Source organism: Folsomia candida, unplaced genomic scaffold (assembly GCF_002217175.1).
Source record: "Folsomia candida strain VU population unplaced genomic scaffold, ASM221717v1 Fcan01_Sc001, whole genome shotgun sequence".
NCBI classification, from domain to species: domain Eukaryota; kingdom Metazoa; phylum Arthropoda; class Collembola; order Entomobryomorpha; family Isotomidae; genus Folsomia; species Folsomia candida.
Window position 1 is genome coordinate 26533916 of NW_019091193.1, and position 18840 is coordinate 26552755.

General features: G+C 37.8%; 2 protein-coding genes and 1 long non-coding RNA gene across 4 annotated transcripts in view; 1 reads left to right on the forward strand and 2 right to left on the reverse strand.

Moving 5' to 3' along the window:
- LOC110842393 (putative uncharacterized protein DDB_G0291608) overlaps positions 1-18840 on the forward strand; it is a 57024-nt gene that overhangs the window by 17699 nt on the left and 20485 nt on the right. For both annotated transcript variants that reach the window (XM_022088127.2, XM_035846005.1), the window contains exon 3: positions 3875-3990. The gene's annotated coding sequence lies outside the window, so the exon portion shown is untranslated. The remainder of the gene's footprint in view (positions 1-3874; positions 3991-18840) is intronic.
- On the reverse strand, positions 6922-9126 carry LOC118433779. The gene is made up of 2 exons (XR_004833575.1): positions 7277-9126; positions 6922-7190 (listed from the first exon to the last, which is right to left on the reverse strand). It is a non-coding gene; the product is annotated as an uncharacterized LOC118433779 (long non-coding RNA).
- Positions 14192-17607, reverse strand: LOC110845542 (protein ANTAGONIST OF LIKE HETEROCHROMATIN PROTEIN 1). Its single transcript, XM_022091983.2, has 2 exons — positions 16929-17607; positions 14192-16861 (listed from the first exon to the last, which is right to left on the reverse strand). Exons 1-2 carry the CDS (start codon positions 17388-17390, stop codon positions 16130-16132), a joined length of 1194 nt encoding a protein of 397 aa, XP_021947675.1. The 5' UTR covers positions 17391-17607; the 3' UTR covers positions 14192-16129.

Sequence of the window (18840 nt, forward strand, 5' to 3'; positions counted from 1 at the left end):
AAGGTGACCCACATTTCGTGGTTATTGCTACAGCAGGAATCCACCGGTTGTTGCTCTGCATGCCCAACAAAAGTGTATGGATAGCTTTCTTTCCTGGGCTTTACTTTGTTTGCACAATTTATTATTGACTCGGTTTGGCATTATCCATCCTCAGCAAATAAATTGGTGTATTTCACCTTGCAACTGCTGCATCATGCTGAATCTCATTTTGGTATGGGAAATCTTTCCCTTTTTCCATTAGTCCATTCAGAGAGGCGACGGTGCCATAAATCGATATTCCTATAAAAGTGCCATTCTGACGATGTATGTATCCCGGCCTCATCGTGTCGTCATCCAAAGTCAACACAGGAGCGATTAATTTAACACAACACTCTCCAGTAACGTGACGGTCTGAACCGGCATGTTCCGGTTAGAACGGCCACAATCTCATAATTTCTCTCTTCCTTACTAACCTGCGAGGACTTTCAGCCTTTTTGTCCCAACCTACCCACCCGCCTACGAAAAATGGAGAACAAAGTCCATGCACTCCACCATCCGAGTTACCTAACCTTCTGGCCTTTCATCAGAACACGCTCTCTCACGATGTAAAAATGTTCCAAGGCTCATAGGCTTGCAGATGGCAAGGTTGGTGAAAGTTGTGAATGACGTATATGCATGGATATGCTAATGTTTGCATAAGGTCGACGGATCCATGCACTCGTGTAATGTTGTAGGCTCAAAATGATAGAGAGAACTATCTACACATAATTTAATTAAAATAATTGCCGACAGCCAAACTATCAAATTACAAAGTATTACACATCATTGTGTTGTAACAACACGTTTAATTTCGGCGAAATGTAAATAGAATAAAATTCTGAGCCGGCCAACCTTTGGCATATTGTCGGATATTTAATAAATGGTTTCAACAAGGCATACACATCTAAATACGTCCACTCTAAAAAACTATCACCAGCTTGGCAGCATATTATCACCGTTGTGACTTTTTCGGCAAATAGTTGACTACGACTATTTTATGCACATATGTAACATGGGTTCATTGTTATGAAAACGGCATTCATTCATTTATTCAGAAGCATGCAATACGATGCTGTTTGGCTGATCTTATTGAATGTCATGCATGACAAGGCGAGTCGTAATTGTCCTCACGTGACTGGTGAAAGTCGTCAAGTGAAAACACAGCGGTGAAACGCTCGACCATGTTTACTGATTTGCTGACTTTGTTGAAAAGCGAGTGTTATAGAACCACCCCAACCTTTCACGACCAACGCTAAAAATAGGTTAGGGATTCGCGTGATGAATTTGCACCGAAGTGAAAGAAACGCTGCTGCTACTTGGTCAACATTTTTGACAACATCATCGAGTTAATATCTATTACATGTGCAAGTATATGGTGGACTTTCGCGTATTTTTGCATTGTTTTACGTCATATACACATCTGCAATTCACATATGGCTGTATGACATGAAGTGGATGCGTACAATGTAAGAACTAAAACAATAAAGTCGCATTACTACCTAATTCCATACCTAAATTCCATAAATTTTACCTAAATTTATTAGTGTGTCATCGAAGAGAAAATAATTGCAAATGCAACCGCTGAAAGTGTCTGTTTGCAATCTGAAATATGCAACATTACACAAAAATCGAACCCTTCTTTATTCGCAAGTCTATGTCAAAGTTTGGCAAAGAATTTCATTTACGAGCCCCATTCAGGTCAAAACTATGTTATAAAAAGTTTGTAAAAAAGCAGCGGGGTAAAAATAACTTGTGGCGGAATATGTGCCAAGTATCCGTCAGAAAAGTTAATGTGCTATTGTTAATAATAAAAAGCAACGCCACGCCGCTCTGGTGAATTGAATATAAAGTTTGGCCATGTAAAGTGAAGTTGTGACAGGGCATGGTTCGCTCCTTTGTGACCAATAACTTTCGTGTGGTTATAGGCTCGAGCATACACACACACACCAACTCGGTGCAATTCAATGCAGCAGAAGTACATACATATATCGAGCACAAACAAAGGAAACTTGGTGGTTAGGAAAACGCTGGCGTGTACGATGTTGTCAGTTTGTTCGAAACGAACATGGTAAATTGTGTCTTCATCAAAATCCAGCACTTGCCAAAAGCAGTTTTTTTTCTCTCTCTTTCTCGGTTTCTTTATAAATTCTTGGCTCGAATAGTTTGACTTGATTGTGTGGAAGGGATGCAAAGTGCATGGTTACACAGAAAGCACATTCATGCATACATTGACCTGTTACCCCTATTACGCCCACACTGCGAGTGAAGTCTGCACTTAATGAAGACAAACTATCTGGAATCAGCAAGTATGTATAGTGGACATGGTGGAACCGAGTTGTCCACATTTCTTCATTGTAAGTAGATTTGTAGTAATCGGTGGCAGGCAGGCAGGCAGGACGGGATGTCTTTACGTGACTTGAATAGCCTCCACGTATGCATGCGGCTGACAACCATGTAGGTGAAAACCAGGGCCAAAAGTAGCCAAAGTCAAGCACAGAATTCATATAATCGGTTAAGAAGGGAGGAGAAAGCAGTTAATTCGAGGCTCGCATATTTTATGCTTTTGGAGGAGCCAGCAAGTTTTCTCTTTCTCCGTCCAAACCAATGTCGTCGCCCTTCTTTCCCCGACTTGCCAGCAAATTGTCTCAAAGCCCTTCACTCTTTCTATCTCATTGCGAAGCATTATGCTAACTAAGCTGCCTTGCTTGCTATACACAATTGTTTCTGGGCCAGAAGTGATATTTTCCAGCCCCATGAACAAAACTATATCATAATCCAGTGTTGCATGCTTGTGTGTATTTAATGAAAACGAGATGACATATGTACACATTTCTTTCGTGACTTTCTTGACATTGTCAAAATTGAGTCGTGGGCGAGGACAAGATTGGATTTATTCTCCCATTCCGATTCTGCATTTTCACCTCACACCGCTTTTTCCCGGTGACAGAGTCAATTCCAATTTTCTTTTTTTGGTACAAACCTCTATTTTATTGACTGGAGCCATACCTACGGAACCAACTGGTTTGGGCGGTTGCGAAGGAGCGGTGCAAGTCATTATAATGAACCTTTCCTCTTCATTTAATAATCCTGCGTTACAAATGAAATGGAATAAGAAGATGGTCCTCTTGCATGCATATTGCATACGTATGGACACACAGGGTAGAAAAGGGAAGTGAGCACGGACATGTCATGCTTTCTTCCTCGGGACTACTATAGAAATGTCGACCGTTTTAAACTACCCGACACGCGACATGAATACTTGACGATAAGCTTCCATTTGATATTCAACGTTCTTATCAATTTTTAATGAAAAACCTCATTACTCAAACTCAGTCTAAACTTTGCATTTGCTGATTGAAAATCGATGTGGGTTTCAAACATTATACACACACACATGCTAAATTATCTATATTCCAAATATTTCAATTTTTATGCCGGCTTAATTTATGCAAAAGGAAAATGTCCTCATTGTCCAATATTCTACTTTTTACGCAACATGAGACGTAAAGAAGCCCTGCCAAAAACTTTAATTTGCGGTCATATAATGAATCAAGTTGTTCGTTGCAAGGTTATGTCGGGTCTTTAGTTGGTCGGCATTGGACAGAAAATACAGAACCGAGTAAATATTAAAAATCGATATCATTAATAATTAAGAATAATACTGTCTGTCAATCTCGCTAATGAAAAGTTACGCAATACTAATGTTTTGTTTAATTACTGTACATACACTATTCGTACTTGTAAGAAATATACCAGCTTTGATACCATATTTTATTTACTCATTTAGGTTAGAATGAAAATAATTATTATTACTTATTACGAAATAAACCAATGTTTCCCTCTCTTTTGATTACAGAAATTACTGATGAGCTCTTCTCCCTTGGATCAATTATACTCACAAAGGCGAGGTTGATAAGCTAAGGATAAGCCTGACTTTGGATACTGGTCGCCGCAGAAAGAAGTACATGACAGGTTAGTAAATACGTATGCTTTTCTTAAAAATTTAAGCATAATAAGAATATGCACAACTCTAGAATTTACTACAATCAATATATTACCAAATCGTAGTTGCAATTATGCAAAATTACTAAATCGACCTTGACATTGACTGCCAATCCAAATTTATTTTTGTCGTTATTATTACAGTCGAGAATAACCTACTTATGCATATTTATGTCTGTATACATTGCAAGTTGGTAGGCTTGTAATTGCATTGGAAGATTTAACTATGTTTTTTTAACTGGCGAGTTAACTTGTGCAAACTGGTTCTCAACTCTGACCTTTCGAAGCACAGTGCTGAATATCAATACTGCAGGAGGACAAAGGAAAATGAAATGCTGCGGTTTAATTAAGCAGGCTTTATTGTCGCATTCAGCCATGAGTTATGAGCAATTGGCATATTCTATGAGTTCTATTGGCCTACTCAATACATTGCATATTATTATTTACGTATGTACGTAAGTACGTATTTACGTAGTTTGGCTTTGATTGCACCGACGTGGACTTGCTATTAATCGTCTCAATGCAGCAGCAGCCTTACAACACTAGGCCATATTTTATTCAGATTTTCATTGAACGATTGTTTGTTGACACAACAATTATGTTGAGTTTGATCAGGGCGAAATACTTATAATTGACGCGGCTGAACAGAACAATGTGGATTTAGGTAGACGACCGCATCGTCGTGATCTTAATTGCAATTGTGCCGAAAAATAGTTTGCGCCCAAGTAGTCAGTCGTATTGCAAAAAAAAATTCAAAATGAATTCCTTCCTTGCATAGCACTCAAATATCAACTAATTAAAAAAACCTCATTAGAAACAATGAACAATTTTAAGTAAAATGATCGTCAAATCCAGGTTAAATTGTTTATCCGCTCTTGTAATGATTTCAGAGAATGCGGGTTTCATGCAATGCCAATGTTTCATTAAACTTTGTTAATGGAACCAATTTGTTACCGCATATTCGGAAAATTTAAATTATGAGTTCAATCAAGCTGAAATAATTTTATTGCATGCCTTGCCAAATAACTTTTTGATCATTTCATTTTAACTGACAATTAAGCAAGTATTTAAGTTTACGTAATTTTAAATGGTACAATATTTGACCTATTAATTTCAATATTGGTTTAATCATGCAAAAGTTGGTACAGGTTTTCGAAGGACGTGGATAGGTGCGTATGTACGTATTATGTGCTTGCTCGTAAAAAAGGCATTGAATGATTTCATTGTTTTCCGGTGTTTATTGTTTGATATATTTCATACTGTGTTTAAAATAACAATGCTAATTTGTATGCACAATGGGTGCATAAAAATGCATTTCTGTATTTAAATTAGCAATTGTGAATAAATAAGGTTAGGTCAGTTTTAAGCACTAAAATTTTGACACAACTTAAATGAACATTATTATCGACAATGGGTTAACTCAATGAGTTTTACTTCTCAATGACATTTCATCCACTCATTATGGTTTTGTTTAACTACTCTTGTTTGGTAAACTTGGCACGCATTCGTGTAGCCCATGAACCAAGTAAGTAGTCGTAGACCAGAGTTTTAGATCATTTCAGATCAGCAATTTCGAGACTCGTTTAGGAAAACTCATACCAGTCGTGGCAATGCAATGGCAGTTTTACCACGATGATGTTGTAAATTGATTCTGCTGCATACTTGTTTGTTGTTTGCGTGAAACAAGATTTGTGGGATTTGCATTTACATGATTCAATTGTACATGTGCTATGGAATGAGCAGTTTGGTTAATGAATGAATAAAAGTCCGTCAAACGCGAAGCAAGCGAGTTGTTGGTTCCTAGTTGGAAGAGGAACAACATGATCGAGCCAAAAATAAGCAGATATTTCTGGTTCAAGTTGGTTCATTGATGTCTGATTTTTACGACCAATTACAGTAACCGACTACACCTCGCCAATAAATGTTGATTCAATCTACATCTGTTTATCATCTGAATCAATATACGACACTTGGGAGTGGTGGCTGATGAGCACAAAAAGAGCCACTTGCCCATCCAGAAGGTAATCTGGCTGGATGGCATTATGAATTCAGGAGATGATAACAATGAACGCACCTGAGAGTATAATGATGTGCCTGCTCTGAAAACATAACTTAATTGAATAGAGACAGCAGCAGTGGTGGTTAATGGGACAGCACATGACGGCCCACCGCATGGATAATGCATTATTTCATTCACCAAACGCTCTTAATAATAGCAACGATTCTGTTCCACTCTCTCGTTCAATGTTGGTTATTAAATACGTACGTACGACACAATGCCGTGGTATCTGTCTGCAGTGGATGAACCAAGTCGACAAGCGAGCAAAAGCATCGTAGCGGTGGAAGATGGATAGGCATAATAATAAATCATAATGTATTAACCAACCTCCACTCGTACTTTGGATGTTTGCTCATTTATTTGTGCTAACTAAAACATGACATCATCTCGAAGTTTGTAACTCGGTCCAAGAATAACATCTGAATTAAAATTGGCAAGTTTTTAATGTCCTGTTAAGTGGCAGCCACAGTCGTCGACGTTCTGAGAGGTTCTTAGGTTCAAGTTCTGCGAGTTGTGTCAAGTATGCATAATAAATCTGCAAAAACTCCAACCACTGGCCAGACCACTCTCGTCTTGTTCTCTCCCGTGCAGTTCATTCCCACTGTTTCCATTAGGGAGAGCCCAATGGGAAACAGTGTTGGGAAAATGGGAAGGATTCCCCATCACTTTTCTCAAATACGAACCCATTGATTCCCATTCGAAATTTTAGCAGAAAAATTCCACTTCGGCATATATGATATCGGTGAACAGTATCCAGTATGATAATATAATATATGAAAACCATCAAAATTCCCTTTGGATATCTTAAAATAAATCCCAGAACAAAAACAAAATACCGACTATTAAAAATTCAATGTATTTATTTATACAAGAATCCAATTAATAAATTTTATACTATTCTTAATTCTCCCCTACCAAGTTGAGATACTCGTTTCTGAATCATCGGAATTCGAACAACTGAATTCCGGCGACATGATCGTAGAATTTCCAGCCAGACCTGTGAGACGATTCATCTTCTTTCTGGCATCCCCAGGAATATTGTGAAGCTTCTTTTCAAAAGTTAACCACTCAACAGTATTTGGCTTCAGGCCGAAAATTTCCGTTGTGTAATCTATAAAAAACAGTACATTTTCTTTTAGGTTTTTTCATGTTTTTTTTAACCATAAAGATCAATAATATGATGAATATCAAGCTCACCCTTTAATGCTTTAAATCGGATAGGGTCGATACATCTTCGAACGTTGTTCCGAATTCAAAATAGTTTTCGTCCTCCCAACATACGACATGGGTCATGTCACCGCAGGTATATTTCAAAGAATAGAAAATTGACCAGAGCGAGTAATTTAGGCTGACCAAAGAGAAACTAAAAAAGCATGACGAGGAGTGAATTCCAAATATGCCGCTCAGTATTTATCGGGGATGCTTGATATATTTCATGCCTTTTCGTCTAAATCCAATATGATTAATTCAGATGGGATATTGAGTTTTGTAATGCAAGTATGTTCCAATCAGATCCCGTTAACGTTAGCAATTCCATTGGGGACCTAGCAGTCATTTTCCTGTATAAAAATTTCCAATTGGATTTTTTACATGAAATGCATATATGCATCACATCTTATTGGAAATATACTGTAATCATAAGGGATCCGTAAGGATCCATCTACTGTTCAGATTCCCCAATGGATCCCAAGTCTCAGAAACGCACGGGCTGACTTGACTCACTGAATAAACTGACAATTCCTATTCCGTGACGACATATTTACACTCTGCAAATTTAAAAGTCAAAGGTGCAAAGTGGTGTTGGTTAGTTTGGTGAGTACTATTATTATGATTAGCATTATTATTAATAGCGGTGGTTGCTATTACTGCACGTAGTCAGGAGGTAGTACTAAATGCCAGCGGACTTTATCCGGATTCCATGGACCCTTCGGTATCAGTGCCCTTTTATAAATACTCTGCCTTCTTTTACGAGAAACGTGTTGCTTGTGGGAGTTACTTGTTAAATCATTATAGTGAGTTTTTTTAGCCATGTATGTGTATCTCTGAAGCTATTTAATACTTGATGAAATTAGAGACTTTCGATGATAAATAGCCGTGTTTTTCATGAGCTCAGAATTTTCATGAGCTATCAAATTCTTATTGTTGAATTAGACGCAAATTGAATTAGAGTTGCGATACTTATTACTACGAAAGCTGGTTGTTGAACTTTAAAGATGCTGAAATATTTTATCACGTTATCGCTAATCTCCATAATCAAGTATAATTTAGCAAATTCAGGAGTGAGTGATGGGTTTCATTTCATGTATATGTATAAAGCCATTCAAAGTAAGTATGCATGCATGGAGGAAAAAGTGGTGGTGGTGATGGTTATTAATGTATTACGATTACTGGTTATCAGCAGAATATATGAACAACATGTTAGGTTGGGTTATCTACGTAAAGTATCAAAAGCATTACTCCCAATTTGCATATCGAATGTCGTATTAAAATTGCGATTGCCAAATCAAAACGTGGCCAGAGTGGCACACAGTACAAGCAATAATCTGTTGTGTAGTGTCAAGTCGTGGTCCGTTAAATTCGAAATGTGTTTGGCAGTTTGCGAAGGATTAAGTTCAGACTTGGAATCCGGAATCATTGCAAATATTCCACCAAACCAACGCAACTAATCCACTTCATGTGCTAGATAAATGTTTTCAGAGCTTATTTTCCAGTTGAACTCGCTCTTTGGCTCTTGATAAAAACCAGGCCAAATGTAACACAAAATCATTTCCCATATTTCGCAGGAGAAGATGAGACAGAGTAAGAAAAGTAGTTGGCGGTGGGTATCCACCACCATCGTGCGTTAGGATCGTATGCGCGATCCTTTTTCTCACTCTGTTTCTCTCTCTCTGTACTCATTAGTGGCCAGAGTTTGTTATGGCTCTTGCTGTATAAGCCCCTCCCTCAGAAACTTTGACCCCAAAAAAGTCATGGTAGCGGTCATTTCGCAGCGGACAACAAAAGCGGAAAATGTGGCACTTCTGACGAAGAAAAATCTGGCATCAGGTTGTCAGCCGCAAAATGACCGCTAAGGTCACTTTTTTAACGATTTATATGTAGGTCGAAAAACCGCCAATTTTCGAATTTTGAAAGTCTTGATGCATCAAAATGTTCATACTCATGAGGGGAGTCAAATGTCAAATGCAAGTTGGTATCTACTTCTTTCTGTACCGAGTGTACATTGACCTTCTCATTTTTCCCAATTTTCTTCCCCAATTTTTGAAGGGGGTGTGGTTGAATATAATTCAAAAAATCTATGCTATATTAATCCCCCCACCCAAAACTGAATTTGTAATTTTTTATTTGCAATTTGGTGAAATCGATGCGAAAAAGACTTGCACTTTTGGCTCATTTTGTACCTCTTGTCACATGTTGACTTATGCAACGGGCAACATTGAACTTATTTTAGTTTCGAATAAACACTGAAAATTATGCAATATATTTTGTGTACACATGCCCCTTGTTTAGTTCAAGGTATATAAATACATATGTAAATCCTGCGCTACACTAGTATTAAGAACATAAGTTTTATCTGAAATCAACGACTCGTCTTGACATTGGCAAATCTCGCCAATTTTGCCATTTTGCCAAAGTGGAATATTACTCGAATGAAAATTATGCAACGATGATGACGGTTGTTGAATTAAATCGCATTTTAGCACTTGTAGCTTCTGCCAAACCCAACCCATCTCTTCTGCAGACAGCTCGTCGCCTCCTCGCCACTATATGGACTATATATTAACGATTGGTTGACTGGCGTGGGGTACATCTGCCTCCCAAAATAAATTCCGTTCTGACTTTGCCATCAAATTGTTTGAGTCGGTATCAGGAGCGGTACGTGTGGGCATTCATCATCAGTGGATGGGTTTGGTCCTGATAAATAAATGGAGTTTCGAGTTGTGCACGAATAGGGACAGAGAGATAAGGAAATCTGCTTCGGCAGTGTCCACACAAATGTATGCATTACACTGCATGAGAATTTGAGACCTATGGTTGTCACATTTGATCATGTATAAATATGTGTCGCACTGTATTTGCAGTCATGTCCTGACTGATACCCTCTCTGACCTTCTGTGTCACCAGAGTGAAATTCCAAATTCCAGTTTTAATCTTGCCAAATCCTCACCACTGCCAGTTCACGTTGGGCTTTATGTTGCACTCCACACACTAATTTATTAGCTAATGAATGCCCAGGCTGAAACCCTAATCCAATCAGCGTCCTCTCTTTCTCTCTCTCTGTTGATGGTCAAAATCCAACCTGCAGGTCCTGATAACTTGTTTCTGCTCTTTGAAGACTTTATTTTCAGCTCTTTGGCAAAGTGAGAGGCTACAAATTAGGGTTATCTTTTTGACAGCAACTTCACTCGCCTTGTCAAAACTGTAGTTATTACTCTGAATGAATACCTTGGATTAACCTTATTTTAAATTATTTATGTCATCACATGCCATGAAACTTATCCGTCCACCATTTGCATCCTCTTTCTTTATACATCTTGGTTGATGAAGCTGTATTGTATTTATAAGTAAATCGGGGATTTGCACGCCAAATGACGACAACGACGACGAGTTTTTGGCCTCAGAGAGGGGTTTGATCTTGTTTTAGGCCTTTTAAGATGGCCTTATAGATTTACCAAGATGTCTGTCTGTCCGTCCGTCTGTGCGTCCGTCTGTGCGCACGATAACTCTCTTTAAACAAAAGCTATCGACTTGAAATTTTGCATACTTCATCTTCGGGTCAAAAGTAAGGATGAGTTCGGAGATGGGCATGATCGGTCAAGTAATTGGCCGGTGGGGGTCATTTCCATCCAAATGCGTTGCCCTTAACTACCAAGAACCTTTAGAGCAGGTTAAATTATTTAAGTGTAAGTAAAATATTTGTAGCTTGAGAAATATCTATAGTAATAATTATAAGTAATTTTAGTATGAAGATTGCGACTGACCTCAAAGCGTTTAAATTGGAGTGGAGTTTCAGAAATTTTAAACCTGGGAGACCCGATAGGGTGACCCGACGGATTTCTAAAATTTGTAGTAGGTAGTTGAAATTTGGAACAAAGGTTGCTAGTGGATTGTAACAGACAAAAATGAATTTAGGTTGGAAAAATTTTAATCTTGATGGACCCTATGGGGTGACCCATACTGATTTTTCAAAATCGTCATATCGAAGTGAAATTTGGGAGAGAGGTTGCAAATGGGTCTTAATGGAACAATATGAAATGAAATTGGTAAAATTTATATCTGATGCGGTTATCCATATCTATTTTTAGAAATTGCGTTAAAAACATGAAATCCGGCACGGTAATACTTACAATTAGTGGCTTCTCATCAAAGAATTTGAAATTAAAAGTTAGCTAACAAGGGATACTTTCGAGGTGATAGTCGTGTCCAGGGTACCACTCATTGGTCTAAATGTTTTTTGATCGAGTGTTTCTCACGGGTTCGGGTTCTTACTTCGGGTTTCGGGTTCGGATCGGGTTTGGGTCCTGCTTCGGATACGAAATTTTTGAACCCGAAACTTTCGGGTTCGGGTTCGGGTCCGAGAAATGTGATCCCAAAATTTCGGGTTCGGGTCGGGTTCGGGTTCCGACTAAGAACCCGAAACCCGAACCAACAAGAACTTTTTGCCACAACGAACACGAAAACATTAAAAAAGAAAATAAAGTGTTAACCAAACTTGCTACGACGGTTATGCTGCAGTAATTCATTAAATAATTCAAATTTTTAATTGTCGTAACTTCTTTTCACAAGTGTCTTCAATTAGTGTTATGGTTTGAATATTAAAATAAAATATATTTTTTATCAAAAATTTGCAAAATATTTAGCTTGAGCTTACTTTAATATTGGAAACTTGAAACTGAAAATCATTTTCAGTTTTCAACTGATTTAAAAATTTCTGAATGTCACGGAAAGCCATTATTCATGGTCGATTTTTTGAGATTGCATTATTATGGTCAAGGAATTAAGAGTTATGTACTTATGCAGAAATGTGCTTAATTATAATTCCTCGGTCATATTTACAGAAGTATTGTTTGTTTGAAACCTTCCAAAGAATTTTTAGCTAAAAAGCCAGTCACCCCTTAAAGTTAAAATATATTCGGGTTTTTCGGGTTCGGGTTTCGGATTTGATCCGCCAGTTCGGGTTCGGATCGTTGCAAACGGGTTTCGGGTTCTTCGGGTTCGGGTTGCCCTCAAGTTTCGGATCAGTGACATCGGGTTCGGGTTCGGGTTTCGGATTTGCAAGAACCCGACCCGTGAGAAACACTAACCCATCTTCGAACTCGGTCGATGCCCAGATGCATGTCTGTATCAAATTTGGTAAAATTCAGCCTACTCCTTCGAGAGTTATGGAAAGACAGACAGACGGACAGGTCGATTACATAAGCCCTAGTCCGGGCTAAAAATTATATGCCAATCGTTCATTAGAGTCTGGCTTTTATGTAATAATGCCGTCTTAAAAGGCCCCGCAAAGTTGCTTGGAGTAGGTTTTTTGATAATCATATTATTGATATGAGGCAGTTGTCGTGTTGCATAAATAACTCATGTTTAGATGCAGATGACATCAAGTAGTTGGCAACGCTCAGGGGACACCATCTCTCAATATTATTGCCAAGAACCTTCCAAATTGAGTCGGATTTTAGGAATCGCCAAGTCAAGCGTGCAGCAGGAAGGATGGTGAAAAGTACGAGCTTGGCGAGGTAAAACTGTTGTTGGCAGTTTTATTCACGATACAACTGCGATCATTTCCGAAAAAAGTGCTCTTGGTCCTATTCCCAGAATCGAACTTGACTTTGAACGTCTCAACTTAATGCCAACTTTATGGGAAAGTTACAAATTATTGGACTAGTGACAGTACATACATAAATACGTATGTACATGCATAAATACACACGTTTGTGGGGTGGCTGCATACGCTAATGATATCTAGTTTGCTCAATCAGTTGCATTAAAAATCTGTGGGACACGTCCAATTTCGAATTCATATTTTACTTTGTTATTGTATTTCATTTATAGCAGTTTGTACGCAAAATTTTACTTATTTTTGTGTCCAATATTCCCAAGCTGAACTTACACCAGTAGCAAAATCTAAACAATATAAAGCAGGCAAGTGTATCGCTGCTGGCTGGCTGGGTCGGTGGTTTAGTTGAGAAGTTAGCCTCTCCTTTTCTCTACTCTGCAGAGAGAACAGGAGAGGCTAACTTCACTAATGTTGGAGTAACGGGCTTATCGACGGGCCTATTTTGCACGTCGATTGACGGGCTTCTACACTAGTTATGTATTAAATGGTTACTTATTTAACTTGTCCATAAAAGCATGCAAAATGGGAATTCTCAGCAATGCTAAGTAGTACTCGAGCTGGCGCATAAATAATTCAGTGGAATGTCTTATTCCATCCATCGTACGTAGCTCTCTTGTGATTATATTTGCGAATTGGTTTTGTTTGTCCGAGAAAAAAAATATGACAATTTATTTACAACTGCAACAACGGTGGTTTTCCAAGGTCTCGGTTTCCTCCATATAATTTTAATCAAGACCTTTCTATTGATTTTTTATTGTCCTGTTTATGCCTTATAAATATAGAATTCCAAATATTTAAAATAAGTCTTAAACCATTCCATTAGTTGAGCCATAGCCTCTATAATGGTAACATTTAAGTTTAGTGCATTTTTATCGAAAACCTAAACAGTTTTCACCAACATGTTACGAATGCAGTTTTCCTCTTTTATGTTATGACCAAGGGACTTCCTCAATAATTCTTTAAATGCGCTAACATTCCCGAAAATGGGTACGACCACTGACTGATGAATAATGGTCTGAGTATGACTCCACCTTTAGAACAAGTTTGTTATGGCAGCTCTCATTGTGTAATTCGATATGGCAAAAATATAAAAAAATGCTGAGTTTTATTTTTAGTATCGCTAAAACATGTTACTTAATAAATGATTATCTTTATGCACAAATCGTACAATCTCGATATGGTTCACCACTTGATGATGGACAAAAACGATGCAGTTGTTCATTAAATGAAACTATCTCGAATTTCGGCTGCCGATTATTATTTTTATTAGCTGCTACTGAATGAGTGCAATAACGGGATATGGTTGCATGCATTGCTCGTCATGTAGTAAATAGTCTGGATAATAGTTTATCATGCGCTCACACACACCTTAGTCATCACTTTTGTAAATACGTATGTACATGTAGATCGACACTTATATTTTCTAGTTCATTGACTAAACAACAAGTACATATATAAAACTGTTGAACTTGACACTTTTGCATGTCAGTCAAGTGCTTGAAAACTCTTCCAGCTGGCTGATCGATCTTGTATTTAGTTTTTCAAACATACGTATATTCGTAATTGAAACTCAAGCGGACAATCATCGTTCGTGTTAGTTAACCAGGGCATGATATATGTATAATGGCTTCATCAGTGCACTGGATCGTTATTCAAGTGCAATTTTTGTCAGGTCAATTTTAAGTTGTAAGTCTGATCACAAAACAAATGACAATTATTTATAGCAGAAGTTGCGTCATGTTAGTCATGTAATGGCAAATTCGTTTGTTAAAAAATATATTGAGGGTATTCATTATTTCTTCGTATCCTTAGTATTCTTCGTATCGTAAAATAACTTACGACGCTTACGAGATTTTGTAAGCTTCGTAAGATTTTCTCATCGAAAAACGCGTTACTACGCTTACGATGTTTACGAAGCTTGACCCCTTGTTTTTTCTTCGTAAGTTCAAAGCCGAAAATTCTCACTTTTACATGCTCATCTAATTTCCTTCTCGCACTCCTATCTGTCACAAAAAGTTTTCAAATTATTCATCCGGTGTGAAATAAATTTTCTGAAATTTGAAAACTTCCAAATAACTCAAGAAGGTAAGACGAATCTAATTTTAAAAAGTGTTCACGAACTAATTTCACAATCCAATTGTAGAAGAAATGGCACCGAGAAAAAAAATAAAAGAAGGAGAAGTGGCGAGTACTAAAATCGGGGATGAAGCAGCAACTAAAACACGAAGATGTTGGACTTCAAAAGAAATCGAATCTGTTTTGCAGCATTTAGTGGATGTCATAAAATCAGGGAAATGTATTGAAAAACCAAACGCTACTTCATTTTATGCAACTCTCCTTCAGAAAGTGATCCTACCAGACTGCTCATCTTCCCAGGTTCATCATCAAGTTGGAAATTTGAAAAAAAAGTACCAACAAACTTTGACATGGAGGAGTCAGACGGGCCAAGGAGTGTTAGCGGAGCATGGAGAGCAGTACTTTAAGGGTAAATACGCTTTAATTTAAAGTATCTTATCATGATTAGGCCAGCGTATAATTTTTCTCGGTATTCAGATACAATTAAGCAAATGTGCCCTCATTTTGATACTCTGGACGAGATATTTGGAGAGAAGCTCAGCATCAACCCTCCATTCACTCTGGATTCCTCTGAAATAAATAATGACAGCGGTCAGCAAGTCCCGGCGGATAACTTTTTTGACTTGAACGACCATTTAACAAACGTTCAAGAAGTCGGACCGTCACAAGATAACCCAATTATTCGCACTGGAACTAAGCGAAAATCTCGGTCGCCGATCCCCTCCTCAGGATCAAAAGCGTTGTCAGATCTCATCATCATGCGACAAGAAATGCATAAAGCGGATATCGAATTTCAACGAGAAAAATGGGACTTTGACAAGCATCAGAAAGAACTACAACTTGAACTACAAAAACAGCAGTTTGAAGTAGAAAAGGAGGTAAAGTTTAAACAGTTTGAGCTAGAGCAAGAGAAAATCCGGAACCAGTTTGAGGTGGAAAAATATCGAATTGATCAAGAGATGAAATTCAAGCTAGAAATTGCCAAATTACGTACACCCGTTCAAAATAATTAATTAGTTTGGTCTTACACTTAACTTATAGGCTTAAATGAATTGTTAAAAAAATTTGTTTGTTAAATTTTTAGTTGTTTACTCGTAAAAAATGTGGCAACTCAATAAACTTTGTAATATAATTTACAAAAATTACAATCCAAACTTATTAATCACAAAATAAAAAATCTCCTCTCGTTTTGCATTTCGGTAAACATGATGATGTGGGGGGTTTATTTCATCCTCGTCTTCAAAGTAATCATCCCCTTCAGACGGTTTGTCGAGAGACTCCAGAATAATGTTATATAAAATGCAACAAGCAGAGATCCATTCGCACGCCAGTTTATGTCCACCCTCGTCGTTGATGCGCACACGAAGTTCTTTTAGACTGCAAAATGTTTCTTTCAAGACTCCAAATGTACACTCGATTTTCACCCGATAACTTGCGAAATATTTATTGAAACCCTTTCTTTGTCTCTCATTGCCAAAGTTGGAGTTCCTGCGAAAGGGAGTAACAACTTTGTCTGTGACCGGGTATGCAGAGTCTCCAGCAATCCATTGACCTTCAGATAAAAATAGTTCGGGATGTTTTCCAATCTTCGAATTGCTGAAGACACGGGCGTCATGTGTTGAACCAGGATATCCAACAAAAATATTGATTATTTTTCTAGAGTTGTCACATACGGCCTGGAGCTGAATAGAATAATTTTGCTTCCGGTCAAAGTACGATTCTGGATCAGTGTTGGGAGATTCTTCCAAATTAATGTGACTTCCATCAATGTAACCGATGCACTTTGGCAACTCAGCTTCCATTGAATTTTCGATAACCTTCCGGTCTTCTTGAGATGGCCACTTGATCCAATCGTTCTTTAAATGAAGCAGAGCCTACATTTACACAAATAAAATTGTGCATGTTTGAGAGGCGTATGAGGTATTAAGACTAAAGTCGGACCTTAATCACTCGTCTAACTGACATCATCACAGTGCCACCGTCTCCAACACCAAATAAAGCTGCCACGTTTCCTACTCCTGACGCTGTACCGTTGGTTCCAAACTTGTATAAAGCAATTGCTAGTTGTTTTTCGATTGGAATTTGTTTCTTCGTTACTTCTTGAAAAACAGAGTGGCATCTAATCATTTCCAGAATTCTTCCAAAGTCAAATCGTGTGACACGAAGATATTTCTTGAACCGAGTGTCGTCATACGAGGCCAACACACTGAGGTACCATTCATCTGATTTTGGGACTCGAATTCTCGGAACAGAACACCGTTGCGACTGAATTACTGCAATAATTTCAAAGTATTCCAGAATTTGCTGGTCGATTTCTCCCTCATCTTCAGTTAGGATTGCGGTAGCTGCAGCATATTCCCCAATATCACTAACTAGTTTTAACTTTTTCGACACTCGAGGCATTGTAGTAAGTAGATTTGATGATTAGTTAATTTTTATTAAAGCTTAAATCGGGTGCGATTTATGAATACAGCCAAAAGGATCTAATTTTTATGAAATTGTGAATTTTTACGATGTTTTTTGTGTGGGGCGTTCATAATTAGATCGTAAGCTTCGTAAATTATTTTACGATACTAAGGATACGAAGAAATAACGAATACCCTCATTGTAAGCAAACGTACGTATGAGAGGTAACTTGTGACATGCTCATAACTGGCTGAATAAATTATTTTACAGAACAGTGCAAAGTGTGATACCTATATTTGCACTGTGCCAATTTGGTTATCTTACCGATAATTCGACCAGCCAATTACGAGGTTATTATTGGGCTATAACGGTGGAGGTGGTTGGCAAACGAAAGAGAAACCAGCGAAGAAATGGAGGAAAAGTCAATAAATTTATTTAGTGTCAATAACTCCGTTTGCAGTTTTGCACTTTATAAACTTTAGAGCGTCTCATGTTTTTCTTTATATTTGCATATAGGTCGCTGCTCATTTGCCCCTAACCTTGCCTAATAATAATTAACATTCATTTTCATGATGGTGAAAACTTATGTATTTCAGCCATAATTCGCCTATGCACCTCACGAACGACTTCCTCTTGCGATTTGATTCCAGAAAACTTTTTAATTACATAAACATGAGTTCTCCATTTGTTTTCTGGGAATACTTGTGATGGGAAATCCGTGCTGATTAAACTGCACCACTCTCGATCACATCAGAGTTGTTTACTGTAAATGAAACCGGCTGAAGTTTGCATTGATAAGAAGAGAAGCGGTCTGATAAGAACTTCATACGCAGAGAGAGTAGTTCCAATTGCATACAATGCGTTACATTAAGTCATGGATATAAATATGTTAATGCTGCAAATTGTGCTGTATGCACGTAATATGATACCGTTGGTTGTGGTGCATAAGCAGTTAGTGAGAATTGTATTTAAGATATTTTACCCCATTTCCATTTGTCTGTCACGTATGGCCTCATCAACTGGTAGTGGGCACTAATAATTCCTAGTTTTACAACATATTGTCGCATATACGTATTTACGTAGTGTACAACAAATCCATAAAAGCATTCAGCAGATCAAACGTTGTTGCGAGAAGTTTGAGAAGAGCAAAGTTAATCAAACCTTCATCTCGAAAGCAATTCCGTCAATGAAGAACTTTAACATGTCGTTTGAACAAGATGATGATGCGGAGTAAAGGAAAATCATGTTTTTTATTATTCACCATTGAAATACTCATTGAACTACATATATAACCGAGTTCTGCTGATAATATTAACGACCAGGTTCAGTCAGAGAGTGAGAAGAGGCTTGTCAAATGTTATCAGCCAACTACTAACTCTTATTCCCAGCTATTGAGTTGAACAGCAGACAAGTCGTAAATTTTATTTGGTTGGGTTTTGAATTAAAA